We start from the raw sequence: 18,203 nt of genomic DNA on the forward strand, positions 1-18,203 counted from the left end.
ATGGACCCACACGAATGGGAACTGAACCCACAAATATTCAGAATAACACAAAAATGTTGGAGCCCGGACATAGATCTGTTTGCTACCGCAAAGAACTGCCAATTACAGAAATTCTGCACAAGGAGCTACCATCCACAAGCATGGAAAGTGGATGCCCTCTCATTCAGCTGGAAAAAACAAGTATACGCTTTTCCCCTTTACCTCTCCTTCCAAAGGTACTCATAAAAGCCAGGCAGGAAGAGCCAAAAATGATCCTGATTGCACCAGACTGGCCACGCCAGCACTGGTAACAATCTTAAAGAACTTAACACAAGAACCACCCTGGATTTTACCACAAATTCCACAGTTGCTGACTCAGCACAACAATCAGATACTTCACAGCCAGCTAAAGACCTTAAATCTAGCTGCATGGAAAATTCCTTAGTCAAGCAAGCAATGCCTCTCTCCAAAGCTGTTATGGATGTCATTCTGAAGGCCAGAAGGCCTAGCACCAGGAAAGCATACTCGGACAAATGGAAGAGATTCTGTGCCTGGAACCAAGCGCACAGCCTTGACCCTCTAGTCCCAAACATAACTGAGATGCTGGGCGAGGGCCTCTCTTTTTCATCCATCAAGATCCACGCCTCAGCTATCTCAGCTCATTACAACACGGATCCACCAATTTTTTCTAATCCTTTGCTCAAACAATACCTCAGAGGGGCGAAAAACATAAGACCGCCCCATAGAGCACCAACACCTACTTGGGACCTGAATTTTGTTTTGGAAAAATTAACGTTGCCTCCTTTTGAGCCAGCTAACACAGCAGAATTAAAATACATCTCTTGGAAAAACTGCTCTGCTACTGGCAATAACATCAGCACGAAGGGTTTCAGAATTACAGGCACTAATGGTAGTGGAACCTTTCCTCATCTTCCACCAGGACAGGGTGCCTTTAAGAACCAACTCTACGTTTATGTCAAAGGTGGTATCAAGTGTGGCTCTAAACCAAACTATTCACTTGCCAAATTTTTATCCAAAACCACAGAACAAAGGGGAGAGACTACTGCATTATTTGGACATTCACAGACAGTTAAGCTTCTACTTGGACAAAACCAAAGCTTTCAGAAAATCTGAACAATTATTGGTAGCATACGCTGCAGGAGCACAGGGAAAAGCCATTTCAAAGCAGACTATTTCAAAATGGATAGGACACTGTATACGTTTCTGCTATACCCACCATGGGAAACCTGTACCTAGCAGCATTAGATCACACTCCACTAGGGCAGCAGCCACTTCAACTGCCTACCTCAGAGGAGTACCTACCAAGGATATTTTGGAAGCAGCAACATGGAGTTCTGTGCATACCTTCACCAAACATTGCCATTTGCCTTTATACTCCAAATCCAGAGCTAGCTTCGCCACTGCTGTACTGCAGGGTCTTATAGCCACCCCTAATGCCTTATAGATCCAGCCTCCCTACCTCAGCTTTGGGATTCCACCGAAGTGTAATGACTGCAGCAGTGTAACACGATGAACATAGTACAGTTTTGTACCTACCATAAATGTAGATGTTAGAGTGTATACACTGCTGCAGTCCAGGTTACCCTCCCTCCTTCCCCTCTTACTTTCTGGTATTGACCTAGTGCATATACCCTTTATTACCAATGGGGAGTATTTGCTGGTAACTAAAAATGGTTGTTTGCTAGTAAAAAATACAAAAGAAAAACAATTTGTTTTGCCTACCTATTTGGGGGCACCTGACATCTGGGGCAAGAAAAAATGGCATCAGCTGCATCTTGTATACATACCCCTGTCGTACTGATGTCAGGGATGAGGCGACAGCAACCGATGCCGGACCAAGACTTTGGAACTCTGGCCAACTGCGGGACCGCCTGACGGCCGGAACACTGGCCGACTGTGGGACCGCCTGACGGCCGGATAACCCAAGTGTAATGACTGCAGCAGCGTTTACACTCTAACATCTACATTTATGGTAGGTACAAAACTGTGCTTTTCTTATATCCATATTCTCATTGTTATCCTGTTTCACCACTAGGACTTGGCGTATATCCATGTTAGGATGTGTCAGTCCAGTTATGGCTGCCTGATATAATTGCCTAGCTTTTAGCATTTATTTGTGATATATTCTAGAATATGTGGAGTATGTACAGTGGAGAGAGGAAGAGCTTTAATCTGTTTGTTAGGGATGGGAATGGTGGTTCGATTTAATGAACCCAAAATGTACAGAATCCCAGATAAATTACACACATGCATGTTGTAGAAACCTTACTGTTCATTCCATTCAGAAATTAATTCTTAAAACAAATGATTTTGTCCCAGTTTCTTTCTACTTTGTACATGCCACATAACCCTGATAATTACTTTCCTGTGTGCCTCAAGTCTGTTTAGTTTTCTCGATTAGTGGTGGTTCTTACAAAACATAAAATTCTGTTTTATGTTTACTTCCCACAAATCTGTATATGAATTCTGTCTATGAATAGCAGAAGAAACTTAATACGTACTGGACAACATTTGTAATCTTTCATCTTTTTATTCATTTTTCCCTTTTATGAGTGTATTATCTCTGTTGTGTTACTTCTACTATATATTTTCATGACTGTATGTTTTTTCCTTAGGCCTGTTGTGCAGGACTCCCTGCCATGTAAAATATATAAAAGATTAACATTTTATGTTGGCCAGGCAAGTGTTCACTTAATCTGCAAGTCTTTACCAAACTGGTGTAGTACAGACTTGAATCATAGCTTTCAATTACTTGGAGCAAGAAATGTGGACAAAGGCTCAAAATACAGACAACTTTTAAGTATTGCTTTTATAAACTTAGAAAGTTGCTAGAGTAATGGGTATTACACCTGCATGAATTTTCTGAAGGGTATAAAGTCTGAAACTCGAATGTCTGCATTATTTTCTGATTTCAATCCTCAAAGATTTATCCTAAAAACAAAGATTTTATGAGGAACAGACCAAAAACATGAGGCAAAAATATGGACATTGTGTGAAAATCTGTACAGTTGAGATGTGTGACTTGGAAATAATTTTCTACTTCTGGCAATGTCTGTGAGTCAAAACATAGGCATAAAAATGATTAAATGTGCATTAATTTTAGTATACTCTGGAAGAAAAAAGCTGTCTTTATTTGAAGTGTTTGCTTAGAGCTTGCTCACCTAGGTAGACAGCTCATTCCCAGGTTTGTTTTTCTCAGTCAAACTTGTTCCATTGTATTTTTTTTTAAATTAGTAGTTAATTATCCAAGCAAGAGTCCCCCATTCTTTGTATCCTTAGCTTTCTCTGTTGCTTGCATTTTGGAGAATGGATAAATCAATGCAAGGAGAAAAGGGTGAGAAAATTAGAAGAAAGACAAAAAGAAAAGTGTGGGTGGGGAGATAAAGGCAACTGCATTCCTCACATTTCCCCTTTGTCTTTCAAGACAATTGTCCATTTTAAATTGTAGTGCATTTGAATGTACAGCTGTTATGAAGGTGATGTATTTCATGCCGATTAACTTTCTTTTTTGTTGATGAGGAGTCTTCATTTGCATCCAGTCTTCCAGTTAAGAGAATAATTGAGAGAACCCAGTTCAACTACAGCTGGTGTAAAAACACTTTTTAAAGGGTGTTTCATTTCACAGAAAGAGCTAACATATGAATCTTTAACCATCTTGTGTCCATCTGTGTTTGAATCGCCATGCTGTGGGGTTCCTAAATTAAAGCATAAAGTTATTATGGGAAAACTGAACATTTCTTTGTCTAAAGGCTTTTGTTTGTTGTTCCAGTAGCAGTGTACTAGCATGGTATCTTGGAGGTCTTGGGTTCAAGTTTCAAATGAGATATTATAGCAATAACCCACGCCTGGGTGTGGGTAATGCTAAATTTACCCACGGTTGGCGTGGTTTGGTCCCGAGGGGGCCCGAGGACCAAACAAAGCCAACCGTGGGTAATTAGCATTACCCACACCCAGGTGTGTTATTTCTATTATAATGACATTATTTAAGAAAAGAAACTGTTACTTTTCTTAAATAATGGCATAGTATAATGCCTGTTTACTGCCCTTCCGCAGATGTCTGGCATCCGCGGCAGTTCTGATGTACTGGCCTGCGCAGTACCTCAGAGTTGTGGGCAAAAGCGGAGAAAGCAAGATCTCCGTTGCTTTTTTTCGCTATGTTAAATGAGTTTAACATAGCGAGACAGTTAAAATAAGCAACGGACATCTCCGTTGCTTATTTTAAACTGTCTCGCTATGTTAAACTCATTTAACATAGCGACTATAAAAAAGCAACGGAGATCTTGCTTTCTGTTGCTTTAAAATGTCTCGCTATGTTAAATGGGTTTAACATGAGACTTTAAAATAAGCAACGGAGATCTCCGCTGCTTATTTTAAAGCTGTCTCGCCATGTTAAACCCATTTAACATAGCGGACAGTGTTTTAAAAAACCGAGTTATACTAATGGAAAAAAGTCCGGGCGACCGGACCTTTTTCCATTAGTATAACTCGATTTACAACGGGCACGCTGGCCAATCAGCGTGCACGTTTTGGGGGGGGTCATGGTATAATATAAAATTCTTTCACTTATGTGATTATAATTGCCTGAGCAGAGGCCTGTGTGTGTTTGTAATTTGAGGCGTCTGGGTAGATGTTCTTCCCCATCAGATAAATTGGTGGAAACGAGAACAAATGTAACAGTTAAATTAAAGCATTTTGAGAATATCAGAACTAAAACTGTAATATGTATAAGATTTATCAATTTATTTTTCACATGATTAATCCCACTAGACCTGTGGCAAGTTACATACAGGCCTAACCCTTTGAGTCTTCCTTTAGTTGTCTTCTCTCATTTATTTCTCCTGAACATTATTCCTGCAGTTACCTTCATATGTCCCTGATTTTGCAGAAAGTCCCTCTCTGCCTCGCATTTTTGCCCTTTTCATTGTCAATTGTTTGATTTTCTGCTTAATTTATTGAGGATCAGTAGGTCAGTAATGCTAGCCATTGGAGTTTCATGCTTCCTATTCAGAAAATACATGTTGATGCAGAACTTTTTCTTCTAATTTCTTAAGGTGAAATAGAGTAATATTTAAAAAAATGTCCCAATTAGGACTTGCTCAAGAATTGTGGAACAAAGAAGTTGAGAGGTGTGGTTGCCCTTTTGACACTTGCAATAATGTTAGCCTTTCGAATGCCTCTTCTTCCCAGACTCGTCCTCTGGTCAGTATTTCAGTATTTGTGCTGGTGTCTCTGAAACCCTGTTAACAACAATTAGCTGTTTCAGCGTCACTGTTTTCTTTAAGAACACAGAGATGTTAAGAGACAAATATTGGGCCCAATTCCAAAAGACTTGAGAGTAGGTGTTTTGGAATATGGCCCCCTGTGCAAGTCTGTTTATAGATGGGCCTTACACCGAAGTAAGTTACTTACACTGAGATCAGGGCTTTTGGAACTGGTGCAGGCATTCACTGAGAGCAACTTTTTTTTTTTTTTTATCTGGCCCTTTTATAGCAATCCTCCTTTCTGATCTAAAGTCCTGTTTCTTTAGTTCTTGTGGATTTGAGACTTGGATAGCACCTCCATCCATGCAACTTTATGAAAATCCCATTGTAGTACCAAAGATCACCAGCCAGAAGTCAACACCATTTTGAGCATTTCAAGGAGAGAAAGTGAAAAGCAAACACCTTATGAACAGCTGTTGTTCCATCAAAGTGAACAAATTAGTTTGTAACTTCTTTTCTAAATGATTTTGACTTTTTTTCCACGCGTGTAGAACATGAGATTGTAGTCTCTTGTGAGCAAGAACGTGATAGCAGTTCCTTTGTCACTAGAATTACTTGTGCCCTGTGGAATGAGAATTTATAATCACACTACAGTGCATAAGCAATACTCTGGGAAAGCACATACACTGAGACCTTCTGTGACATCTGGCATTAAAAAAAAAGTAAAGTACTATGATCAGTTCTCCAAAGTTTCATCTTTTTTTCAGTCTTTGTTTATACCAGTGGGTGTGGAGTAGCATCCTCTTTTCTTTCATCTTTTTTCTCCTAAGTTATCTCTTTGTGGTTAATAGGGGATACTGTGCTTACTTTTGTCTTTGCAAAGATTTGTAAACCAAATGTGTAGACTTTGAAGTCCTGCCAGTATTCTCAAAGGTCTTGATGTAGGCAACCACTTTCATTGGGGCTCTGGTGCCAAGTCTCCACTTGCTAGAGATTGAAAGTAAATTTCATAAATGGTTTAGTGCTTCACAGGGCACAATAATTTATAAGCCAGCCCACGGGAGTGGTGCTGCGGTAGCTTTGTCGCCTCACAGTAAGACGTTGTCGCGTTTGATTCTCAGCTAGAGCGTCTTCTGTGTGGAGGCATGCGTGAATGGAAGTGCCTTCGTTGAAGGTTGTGTGTCAGGGCTGGTAACTCGGCACGTAAAAATCCACTACCAAACATTAACGGACCGGAGTTCCGCTGTGGCGACCCCTAACCGGGATAAGCCGAAAGACACAACAACAAATGGGAAATGAGCTGGCTAGGTTTCCATGCTGCATCTTCAGAAAAGACAGCGGTTTCTTTCATAGACAATGTAACTATATCTAAGTGACCATTTAAGTATTCCATTCAGGTTCTTTTACTTTCATATTCTTCTCTCTGATCTTCATTTTTTTTTGGTTCGTGTGTCAGCAAACTTTGATTGCAGATAGCTGGTCTGTCACTCTCCTGTGGGTTGAGGTTAACACGTCAAAAGGAGTTGGTCTAGTACTCAAGACCTTGAACTTGTAAACTTTGAAAAAAAATGTTGGAAACTCAAAGCAGCCAACACGTTTTTGCATGAAGGCAAAGCCCACTCACCACCTCCCCATCCCCCCGATAATTATATGTACCAGCTCTGAGATTGCTCTACATTGGGGATAGGACAAATTCATAGCTGTTCCCCCACTGTTCCATGATTTTCCACAGAAAAAAGTTTGGTTTCAGTCTCATCTGTTGGTTTTCTTTCTGTTTGACCAGTCTACTTCTTGGCCACCTAAATGACACCCACCGAAAGGGGTATTGCATTATGTCCCCAAAATGAGAATGGGAGAGAAGCTAAGAGAGCATAGTTCAATTTAGCATGTGTTATAATTAAAATGTGATTATTTATTTGTTGAACCTTTTTGTTCCAGGAGCGGTTTCCTGAGGCAGTATGCTGCTATGGCTACAGGAGGTCAAGACCCCTTCTCAAAATCTGGAAGAAGTCCCAACAGGCTAGTCAACGAGAAATCCCCATATTTGTTGCAGCATGCCTACAATCCAGTGGACTGGTAAGAAATGGTACTCTGGGCAAGAATGTTTTATATCTACAAGGTAAAAGTTGTAACATGAAGATATAAGGGCCTGACAGTTATTGTCTGGGAAAGTTGAAAGATCATTAAATTAAGCCCATTTGTTATGATTTAGTGTGAGGAAGGTTCTGCAATGGCCAACATCACTAACATTTGCAGACTTGGTATTCACACACAGGATAGTGCTACATTTAAAGCACATGTTTATATGTCTGAGAAGTTTAACATCATGGAACATCTTTGAGCCCTTGGGGTACATTTTCTGTACCTGTCACATTGCAGAGAGAATTCCTTTCACACTCTGAATTTGCTCTTCAAATCCTGAGAGTAGAGGGGTTCATCAAAGGGCGTACACTTATTCTGTTTTGTTGTTGACAGGGACAGCCCAACAAGGAATGGCCTAATTTCGGGGAAGCTGTAATGTGGTATTTATACTGCAGGACATTTGGCCAGCACACCAGGGAAATTCCACTAGTCTTTTTTTTTTTTTTCTCTTCCTTTTTTTTTTAATCTTTTACATTTACATGCTGCCCAGATGTTCTTATGTATACACAGACAGTTTCTTCATTTTCTTGCTCTACGAAAGGAGGAATTGGTGGTTTTGCCACACACAATTTTCTCAGGTGTATTGCCAAGTCCACTGTTTTTACCATTTTCCTTTTAGTAGCTGCTGTGGTCCAAGTTTACTTCACTAGAGTAGTAGCCACTTCTTGACAAAAGGATATTCTTATTACAGACTTCTGAGCTACAGCCACTTCATCTTCAAGGCATGTCATCTCCAAACACTGTCATTTCATCATTAACTCTGAGAGTTGGTCCCTGCTTTGGAAATTAGTGCTACAAGATTGTCTTATCGTAGATTTGTGCTTGCACAGTCATTTGACGACTTCTACCCTGGCAGTTACTCCTTGTGATTCGGACCAGCCAATTACCTGTCGAGCAGCGTTGTCTTTTAGATCAACTGATAAAGCGGGCATATTTTTACTATATCTTACATCAAGGGCCCTCCTTGATGGGGAAGAATTACATGTTCATCGTGTTTCACTGTTGCAGTCATGACTGTAGGGTTCCCTTCTACCGGCAGGCAGTCCTCTGTCGGCCAGAATCCCAAAGTCTGGGTCCGGCGTCGGCTGCTCAGCCATGCTCCCTGACGTCAGAGTGCCAGGAGTACAAAGCTGACAGCCGACACCATGTTCTCCAGTCTTTCTTGCCGTGCGGTGATAGCAGTTCGCAGTGCCAGTCGGCTGACTCCTGACAAACTTTTCTGAACAATCTTCAGTCCGAAGACTTTCTTCTCCTACTCAAAGTTATGTACCCTGTTGGGAAAGTTTTTTTCTTGCTCCAGTCCGATGTCAGAAAAAGTTAATAATTGTATTTCATGTGGGAAGCAAATACCTCATAAGGATTTTCATTCTTACTGTATTCCTTGCTTAGGCCCTGACCACGACGTAGCTAGTTGTTGGTTTTGTGCTAGATTCAATCAACATACAATTAAACGAAGGTACGATTTTGCATTTCATTACTTCGGTAGGCGTTTTAATTACAAAATGTCATCGGATACGGTTCCGGCTACTGGAGTTCACAAACGACGCAAGGACAAAGACAGGCCTCAGAGGTCCAAATCTGACGATATCATACAAGCAGAGCCAGCTTCAGGTTCGTCCATCGTCATTGAGGCGCTTTTGCAGCCTCTGTCGTCGGCCATTTCGGAACCGATGGCCGAAACGGACTCCCACGAGGAGCCAACTAGGCCTTTGAATACTTCTGTTGCAGGACCTTCGGACAATGCTCCTTCGGATGGGTCCGGAGCCGCTGTGCAGGTACCGGCTTCTGAAGGGGTTTTCAGGCCTACTCAGCTTTTAATAAAGGCAAAGCCAAAGACAAAGGCAAAGACTCCTTCCAAATCAAAGACTGCAACACAGGCCTCTTCTGATCCAGCTCCCAAGTCACAGAAACAGTTACTTAAGGCGGCGGAGGACTTGCTCACTATGATTAGGGGTTCACATCCCCCTCCTGATAAAAGGCCAAGGCAGGATGTTTATTATGACTCCTCTGATCAGGCTTCTGTTTCTTCGGTTTCTTTTTCTGACCAGGATTATTCTTTCCCTCCTTATGAGGATTCTGATGCTGAGGAATCCATTCCCTCAGCTTCTCCCCCTGAGGATTTCTCTTTTGGGGAAACTTTGCATGAAATGAGGGAACATTTTCACTGGGAAGGACAGGAGTATTCAGAATCTAAGAAAAGACTAAGGGATTTTCTTCTTCTTCCCCAACATAAACCCCTGGCTATTCCTCCTGTTTTGGATATTGTGGATGATGCTTTTTCGGAGGCTAATTTAACACCTGACTCTTTTCCTCCAGCTCCTGTTAAGCCTGACGGATATTACAGGGTTCCTGATTCCCACCAGTTTTTATACAAGAACCCTACTGCTGACCCTGAAACCATTTCTCAGGGTCCTAAGGGAGTTAAGGCCGCTTCTGCTAAGAACCCCATTCCCACTGAGAAGGATTCCAGATCTTTAGAAAGATGGGGCAAAAAAGTGTACACTTCTGCTACCTTATCTATTAGGGCTTTAAACTGTCAGTTTCATGTGCTGAAATACCAGCAATTTCTCCTGTCTGTTTTAAAACAAAAACTAACTTCCATTTCCGCCTGTGCAGAGGATAAGGAATTACATGATTTAATGCATGCTACTGAACAAGTTGGGAAGCATGGTTTACACTGTGGTTTTGATGCCTTGGAGGCTTCTTGTAGGGCTACTGCCTCTGGTACAATAATTAGAAGGCATGCATGGTTAAAGGAACAAAATTTGTCGGATCAAGTAAAAGCTAAATTATTGGATGCTCCTGTTCAGCATAATGTCTTGTTTGGATCTAAAGCTGAAGAGGTGATTAAAAAGATGGAGGATAAGGCTAAATCCATGCAAACAGTTAAAGATTTCTTACAAGTACAGCCACCCAGATTTAGTAGGAATTGGCCTACGAAAAATTGGTCCTTTCCCACTTCAGACAGGCCTCAGAGGGGTAGATACAGACGCTCACGAGGAAGGCCTCAAACACAAGCCTCTTATAGACCAAGACAGTGGACTGCTTCCACCCCTAGGGGAGGAGAGGACAGGTCACAAGCTCATAGGAAACAGACTCAATGACTCCCTCTGTTGGGCTGCAGGAACTTCTTGCCTGGAAGCCCCTCTCTGAGGAAAACTTTCTCTTTTTCACCTAAATTGGACTCGTATAACCCAAGACAAGTGGGTTCTGGATGTGGTTTCAAGAGGTTACAAATTCCATTTTTACACCCTACCAAGGCCAAGCAGATGGCCAGATCTTCCAAAACATCAATGGACAGAGGCCTTAAACCAGGTGGAAGCTCTTTTGGCTATGAAAGCCATAGAACTAGTTCCTCTTTCAGAGATGGGACAAGGCTTTTATTCAAGGCTCTTTCTAGTCCCCAGGAAACAAAATTCATGGAGACCCATTCTGGATCTATCAGTCTTGAACACGTTTCTAGAGATACCAAAATTCAAGATGCTAACTCTGCAGCAGCTGCTTCCAGTGCTGACCAAAAATGCATGGATGGTAACTTTGGATTTAAAGGAGGCATATTTACACATTCCCATCAGGCAGGAGCACAGAAAATATCTCAGGTTCAAGGCCGGATCAAGGCAATTTCAATTCTCTGCACTGCCCTTTGGATTGTCTACTGCACCCAGGGTCTTCACCAAATGCCTGGCTCCAGTAGTAGCTTATTGCAGACTAAAGGGAATTCAAATCTACCCTTATCTGGACGACTGTCTTATTCAGGCAGACAGCAAGGAGGTCTTACTACAGCATCTACAGTTTGTTCAAAAAACTTCTCAAGTTCCTGGGATTCACTGTAAACATAAAAAAGTCAAATTTGACACCCTCACAACAGATAATTTTTCTGGGTGCTTCTCTAAACATAACAACCCAGATGGCATTTCTGACACATGAAAAACAGTTACAGCTGGCGCTAACTTTCAAAACCTTGGCAACTTTAACTCGGCTATCTGCAAGAAGATTCCTGCAGGCTTTGGGTTACATGGCCTCCTGCATCCTTCTCGTACCATATGCAAGGCTACATATGAAGAAAATACACTGGTACCTAAAAAGTGTGTGGTCGCAGCATTGCCACAGTTTAGACATTCTGATCTCCTTCCTGCCTTGTCTTCAAAAGGAATTCCTTTGGTGTTCCAAAGCATGCACTCTAAACAAGGGAAAACCCTTCTGTCTGCCTCCGGCCACTCGGATATTAACCACGGATGCCTCGGATTATGCATGGGGAGCCCATTTTCAGAGCAACTGTCTGCAGGGCCTTTGGACAAAGGATCAGAAGCACCTGCATATCAATTTAAAGGAAATGTTAGCCGTTCAGAAAGCTCTATTGGCCTTCAGGAATCTTCTACAACCAGGACAACTACTGATACGGACAGACAACACCACAGTTATGTGGTACATAAACAAGCAAGGGGGATCTCATTCCTACCCCCTTTGCAGACTAGCCATGGATCTATGGAACACAGCTCTAGCTTGCAATCTAGACCTTCAAGCTCAGTTTCTACCAGGGAAGCTGAACTTCCTGGCAGACAGTCTGAGCAGAAACCTTTCAGACCCACACAAGTGGATGCTGGACACCGAAATATTCAGGATGATAACAGCAGTCTGGGGATGTCCTCACATAGACCTCTTTGCATCCCACCTCAATCATCAACTACAGATTTTTTGCACCAGGACTTTCCACGAACAAGCTTGGAAAGTGGATGCACTATCATTCAGTTGGAGAAACCTCTCTGGATATGCCTTTCCGCCTCTTCCTCTTCTTCCACGGGTGTTATTAAAGATCAAACAGGACAAGCCCAAGATGATGATCTTGTTGGCCCCAAATTGGCCTCGACAGTTATGGTACCCAACACTGAAAAACCTTTGTCTGGAGCCCCCTTGGGTATTACCACAGACTCTGAACCTTCTGTCCCAACACCAGGGTCAGGTTCTGCACTCCCATGTCAAAACTCTCAGCCTGGCGGCCTGGTTAATCCAGGGTCTTTGATTCATTCTCTTCTTCCCAAGCAGGTTATGGATGTCATTTTAGAAGCCAGACGTCCTAGCACTAGAAAATCTTATGCAGGAAAATGGAAAAGATTTTGCTCCTGGATGCAGGCTCAGGATTCAGATCCTCTTATTCCTAACATTCCTCTGATTTTACTTTACCTGACAGACCTCTTACATAAGGGTCTTTCTTTCTCTTCCATAAAGATCCATGCTTCTGCTATTTCTGCTCATTATAATACAGACCCTCTAATCTTTTCCCATCAGCTCATGAGACAGTTTCTCAGAGGAGCTAAGAACTTAAGGCCTCCTAGATCTCCACCCATTCCTGCTTGGGATCTCAACTATGTTTTGGAAAAACTCACCTTACCTCCTTTTGAGCCTGCTGCCACATCTGACATCAAGTTTTTATCTTGGAAGACAGCTATCCTGTTAGCTCTTACCTCTGCCAGGAGAGTTTCGGAGTTGCAAGCTCTCATGGCTGTGGAACCTTATATTACTTTTCATCAAGACAGGGTGTCTTTAAGGACTAATCCTACTTTCATGCCTAAGGTGGTTTCCAAAGTGGCTTTAAATCAAACTATTCACTTGCCAACTTTTTTCCCCAGTCCTCAAAATAAGGGGAAAGGATCTTGCATTCCTTGGATGTACACAGACAACTACGTTTTTACCTGGACAGAACCAAGGACATTAGGAAATCAGAGCAATTGTTTGTTTCTTATGCTTCAAGTTCCCAAGGTAAAGCCATTTCAAAACAGACCATTTCTAAATGGATTGCTCATGGAATCAGATTTTGCTATTCACACCATGGAAAACAAATCCCAGGGAGTATAAGGACTCACTCTACCAGAGCTGCTGCCACTTCAGCTGCCTTCCTCAGGGGAGTTCCTACCAAAGACATTTTGGAAGCTGCAACTTGGAGTTCAGTGCATACTTTTTCCAAGCACTACAATCTACCTCTCTACTCTAAGTCTAGGGCAGGCTTTGCTTCTGCTGTCTTGCAGGGCCTTTTAGCCGCCCCCTCTACTTTATGACCACCTCCCTTTTATTCTGCTTTGGGATTCAACCCTACAGTCATGACTGCAACAGTGAAACACGATGAACATAGTACAGTTGTGTACACTTACAATAAATGTAGATGTTCGAGTGTCTTCACTGTTGCAGTCTGGGTTACCCTCCTGTCCCCTCTTATTTTTTCTATTGTGTGGTTCCCTTCTTCACCCTTCTTTTGAGGTGTATTTGCAAAGGGTATGGGATCTTACTCATTTTGGAACACCTGACATCTGGGGCAAGAAAAACTGGGGAACATGGCGTCGGCTGTCAGCTTTGTACTCCTGGCGCTCTGACGTCAGGGAGCATGGCTGAGCAGCCGACGCCAGACCCAGACTTTGGGATTCTGGCCAACCGAGGACTGCCTGCCGGCAGAGGAGAACCCTACAGTCATGACTGCAACAGTGAAGACACTCGAACATCTACATTTATGGTAAGTGTACACAACTGTACTTTCCCACCCACCCCCCTGTAGATGGATGTTTCTTCCATATTCCTGCACTGTTGGATCTCAGTGTAAGCTGGTCATCTAAGTCTTTGCATATTACATATTCAGCACTGTAGAGGTCAGATCATCGTACTGATCACTGCTATAGTTGCCTCAGCTATATGGATTATATCCTGCACATTATATATCAACCAGTTTCCAAATCTTCAAGGACACCTTCCATGCACCCAAAGCATTGTACAGCTTGAGCTGACCTGAAGAAAAGTGGTTTGACACCAAGCCCTTCAGAGCCTTCCTTCCAGCAAAGAATGCTCCTTTTGTGGGTTTTTGAGGATTAACTCCCTGCTAGTTCTGCCCATTGCTGGGCAGATAAGTTCCCTTCATGAAAAAAAAAAAATCATCTGTTATTTTTATGACTAAAACTTCTTTTTATGTGAAATCAGTTATTTTATGCAAGCTGTACTTTTTATGTGAAATCAGTTATTTTATGCAAGCAAGGGGTATTTTATAGACTATCACATGTCTTTTTGTAATTTTTAAACCAGAGCGTTTTTACTTTTGTGGGTAAAAAGTTGTTAAAACTAACTTAAAATCACTTTTTCCTTGTTAAATGTTGTGTTGGATTACTTCTGGGGGCTGGTGTAAGTGTTTTAAATATTTTTACTGTGTGTGCTTTTTTTTTAGACGTAAAATTGACTTCTAACTACTTCCTTGTTTTACTGTCTACTGTTGCCAGGCTTCTCTGGGAACTGGGCATCATTTTCAGCCTTACCAGGTAGCAAACTAGTTGGCATTCAGCTGTTCCATTAACTAACCACAAAAGAAGAAAATTAATAAACTGCCTTTTTCACCACAGTAGGCTGCTGGAGTGTGTCGGTCACAGATGAGTGACTCTGCTGTGGTCATTTCTGGTTCCTTAGTCTATTCCTCTTTTTCCTTGGCTCCCTCTGCTGTAGTTCTTACAGCCATATTATACTGTGGATTAGACATTTCCTCTACAGCTGTTTAAGTGCCCTTTGTAGACCAGGGAGCATTGCTGTTATCAGTTCTGGAAGGAGGAGCAGGGAATGTCCGTCTGCTTAGCCAGACTGGAATGCTTGTCCCTAAGAAGGTTTTTGCCTGGCAAAAGTGGGTCTGCTTTTTTCGAAATTCCTGTCAAAAAGAAGAAAACTCTTGGACTTGTGTCTTCTCCTGTCTCAATTAACTTTAGGCAGGAGAGATTTATTGGGCTTGGCTTATGGTTAAGTTCAGGCTCTAGACCCCTTCCAGCTCTGCTGGTTCTGGTAAGAGTGAAAATGATTCTTCATTTCCTAAAGAGGTTCAAGATTTTGATTGTGAATGGACAACTGCTGTTTTTTTTTTTTCTCCTCTGGTTTCTGATTTATATTCTGAGGAAGGTGTGGCATTTACCGGTCCCTTTGAAGAAGTCTCTTTCTGAAACTGTTTTAAGAATGAATCCGTTATTTCATTAGGGACAAATTGACATTGCACTGTCCCTGAAGAATTGGTGATTTATTGCAAACTAGATTTTTCTGAACCTACACCAATTCCTCCTGTTCTTTTAGCACTGGAGGATGTATCCGTTACTGTAACTTGTTTAACAGCTTGCTGCCCCCCAAGAAGCAGGTTGATAAACTTATCTTCTAAGTGTCTTTATACTAATCTCAGATGAGACCCAGTGATTATTTCCCCCTTGTGAACCCAGCTGTTGGTAAACATCTGCTTAATACCAATGTTTTTCCTTCTGACAAGTATGGAAAAACCTTTGATATATCTATTTGGGGGAAAAGTGTATTCTTCTGCAACACTTATTTTCTCAGCTGTCAGACTTGTTTGTTAAAGTTCATGCTTGGCTCTTTTGAGAACACGAGGACATTTTTGGCATGTTTCTTCTGAGAAAAAAATCACCTTTGTGCAGCCTGATTTACTTCTGTGTCTCAGGTGGCTACCCACTGTTTGAACTGTGTTTAAGATTCTGCTGATGCTTCTTCAGGGATACTACTATTGGAACTGTTATGAGGCGATTTGCTTGACTCCATCAAAACCATCATGATGTTAAATCTGAAATGTTGAATGTTCTCTTAGGGAGAGAGTTAAGTTTTTGAATACTCTGCAGCAGAAGTCCTCAAAAGTGTGATATGAGAGGTAAGATGATTCAAGGAATTTCTCAGTTTTTTCAGCCTTTCTCCTTTAGGTTTGTCAGTGGGTTTAATGCAGCCTTTACAGTGTGTTTCAAAAGGCAAATAATCACAGCAAGCTGTTGGTAACCAAACATTTAATTGGAGGAGGTTCAAAAAGGAAATGAGGAATACTAAGAAAAGAGGAGTCTAATAAGTCTATCTATAAGATGACCCCCCCCCCCTCCTTCTCATACTGGAAAACCTTTAATCCTTTCAGAAAGTCTGAACCTTCATTTCTCTCTTTGGCACCAAGTATTTTTGGACAGATGGGTTCTGAAAGTAATCCTTCAAGGTTACAAGTTACAATGGGAGTCTCTTCTTCTGCTAGATCAAATCCTTATTCTCCCCTGCTATCACTTGGCATCAAGTGTCTCAGGAGGTGATAGAAATGGTCTTTCCTCATCAGCTAGGAAAATTCTTTCATTCAAGATTATTTCTTCTATAAAAGAGTGAAGACTTGAAGACCAGCTCTGGATCTTTCCTTTCTAATCTAGTTTCTGATGGTGCCTAAGTTGAAAATGTTATTCCTCTGCCATGTGTTACCTCCTTCTGCACTTGAAATGCCTGGTGGTCTTTGATTTAAAAAAATGTTTATATTCATATAGATCCAGATTTCAGATGTTTTAGTATGATTCACATAAAGAAAACTTATCTGTTCTCTTCATTACCATTTGGTAAATCCACCGCTCCAAGGGTATTAACAAAGTGGTAGTTTGTTAAAGACGGCTAAGTATTCATGTTTTTCTTTATGTAGATGACTTGATCATCTTTGCATAGTCTTTTTCAAAGCATCAGGAACCTCTGATTTGGGTGAGAGATCTCCTGACAAGAATGGGGTCCCAATAGAACCTTCTCACAAGATTGTTTTTGTGGGATTTCTTCTAGATATCTCTGTTCAAAGAGCTTTTCTTCCACAAGGAAAAAAAGTAGATCTGCATCTAGACCTATTCCTGAGGTTTTCCACTCAGACTTTTCAGCCCAGGAATTTCTCTGGATTCTAGGTCTATTTGCTATGATTCTCATGATATCTCTGGCAAATCTCCACACAAGAAAAATTCAGTGGTACCAAAAATATCTATAGACCCAACATCAACATCCCCTGACATACCAGATTCCAGTTCTGGGGTTTGCTAAAAGACAAGTTCTTTGTTTAAAAGTCCAGTTTTATCAGAATCCAGGTCTCCCATTTTTCTCTAGTCAGTTCTTATTAGTCTGCAGTTATGGACTGCTCAGACTTTACTTAGGGAGCATTGCCTATGGAGATACATCTGCAGGGCCTTTGGAACTAAAAAGACTTCAATCATCTGTGGACCCCAGGACTGTTACAAGTATCTACAGACAGTACCACAGTGATGAGTTACTTAAGTAGGGGGACACAGATCCTGTCATTTGAGCAGACCAGTCAGTGCAGCTTGAGATACAGCTTTTCAGCACAATCTCATTCTTTAGGCATCTTCCATACAATCAGAGCAAAATTTCACAGTAGACAAGCAGAGCAGGACCAAGACAGACCTTTACAAATGGAAATTGAATCATGTTTTTTTTGTTTTTGGAATTGATACAGCTGTGAACAACACCTTAAGTAGAATTTTTTATTCCTCCATTCACAACAGTCAGTTGGCAAAATGTTTCTCCAGGACTCCATGTAAGAAGGCCTGGAAAACAGGAATGTTTCCTCACTTTTTAGTTTCTCCAAATCTTTTGGGTTTCTAATACAGTGATGGGGATGGACTCCGTTCCTTTGTTAAAGTATGGTTAATGTTCATGAAATTAATATTGTTTCAGTCTTTGATGTTAGCCAGAAGTGCTTTTCACAGCACCCACAATGTGCCCAGTAATGACTCCTCCTGCAATTTGTACTGAGTTACATGCATCAGTAACGTATCTAAAACGATTGTAGATTATTTTTTATAAGACCTGTTGCTCCTACTACAATGGGGAACCATCTAGGTATATTTCTTCCACATTGCTCTTATTTCTGCCCGAAAATCCTGATATTTTATGTCTGTCTGTAGGCAGTGTTTCTGTATGTTTTCTACCCTTTCCACTAAGACCCAGAGTCATTCTGAAGATACAGAAGGACTCTACAAAGATCATTGTGATGACTCCATTCTGGTCCCAGCAGTGGTTTTCCCTTCTGTTGAAAATGGCCAAGGGCATGTA

At 41.5% G+C, this 18,203-nt stretch overlaps 1 protein-coding gene across 2 annotated transcripts in view; it reads left to right on the forward strand.

The window, feature by feature from the left end:
* The window catches only part of SPATA20 (spermatogenesis associated 20), a 2,234,575-nt gene that overhangs the window by 162,543 nt on the left and 2,053,829 nt on the right, over positions 1-18,203 (forward strand). For both annotated transcript variants that reach the window (XM_044087351.1, XM_044087352.1), the window contains exon 2: positions 7,140-7,277. In XM_044087351.1, the coding sequence (XP_043943286.1) occupies positions 7,140-7,277 (138 nt within the window). The remainder of the gene's footprint in view (positions 1-7,139; positions 7,278-18,203) is intronic.

Source organism: Protopterus annectens, chromosome 11.part0, assembly GCF_019279795.1.
Source record: "Protopterus annectens isolate FY-2018-M chromosome 11.part0, PAN1.0, whole genome shotgun sequence".
Taxonomy (NCBI): domain Eukaryota; kingdom Metazoa; phylum Chordata; order Ceratodontiformes; family Protopteridae; genus Protopterus; species Protopterus annectens.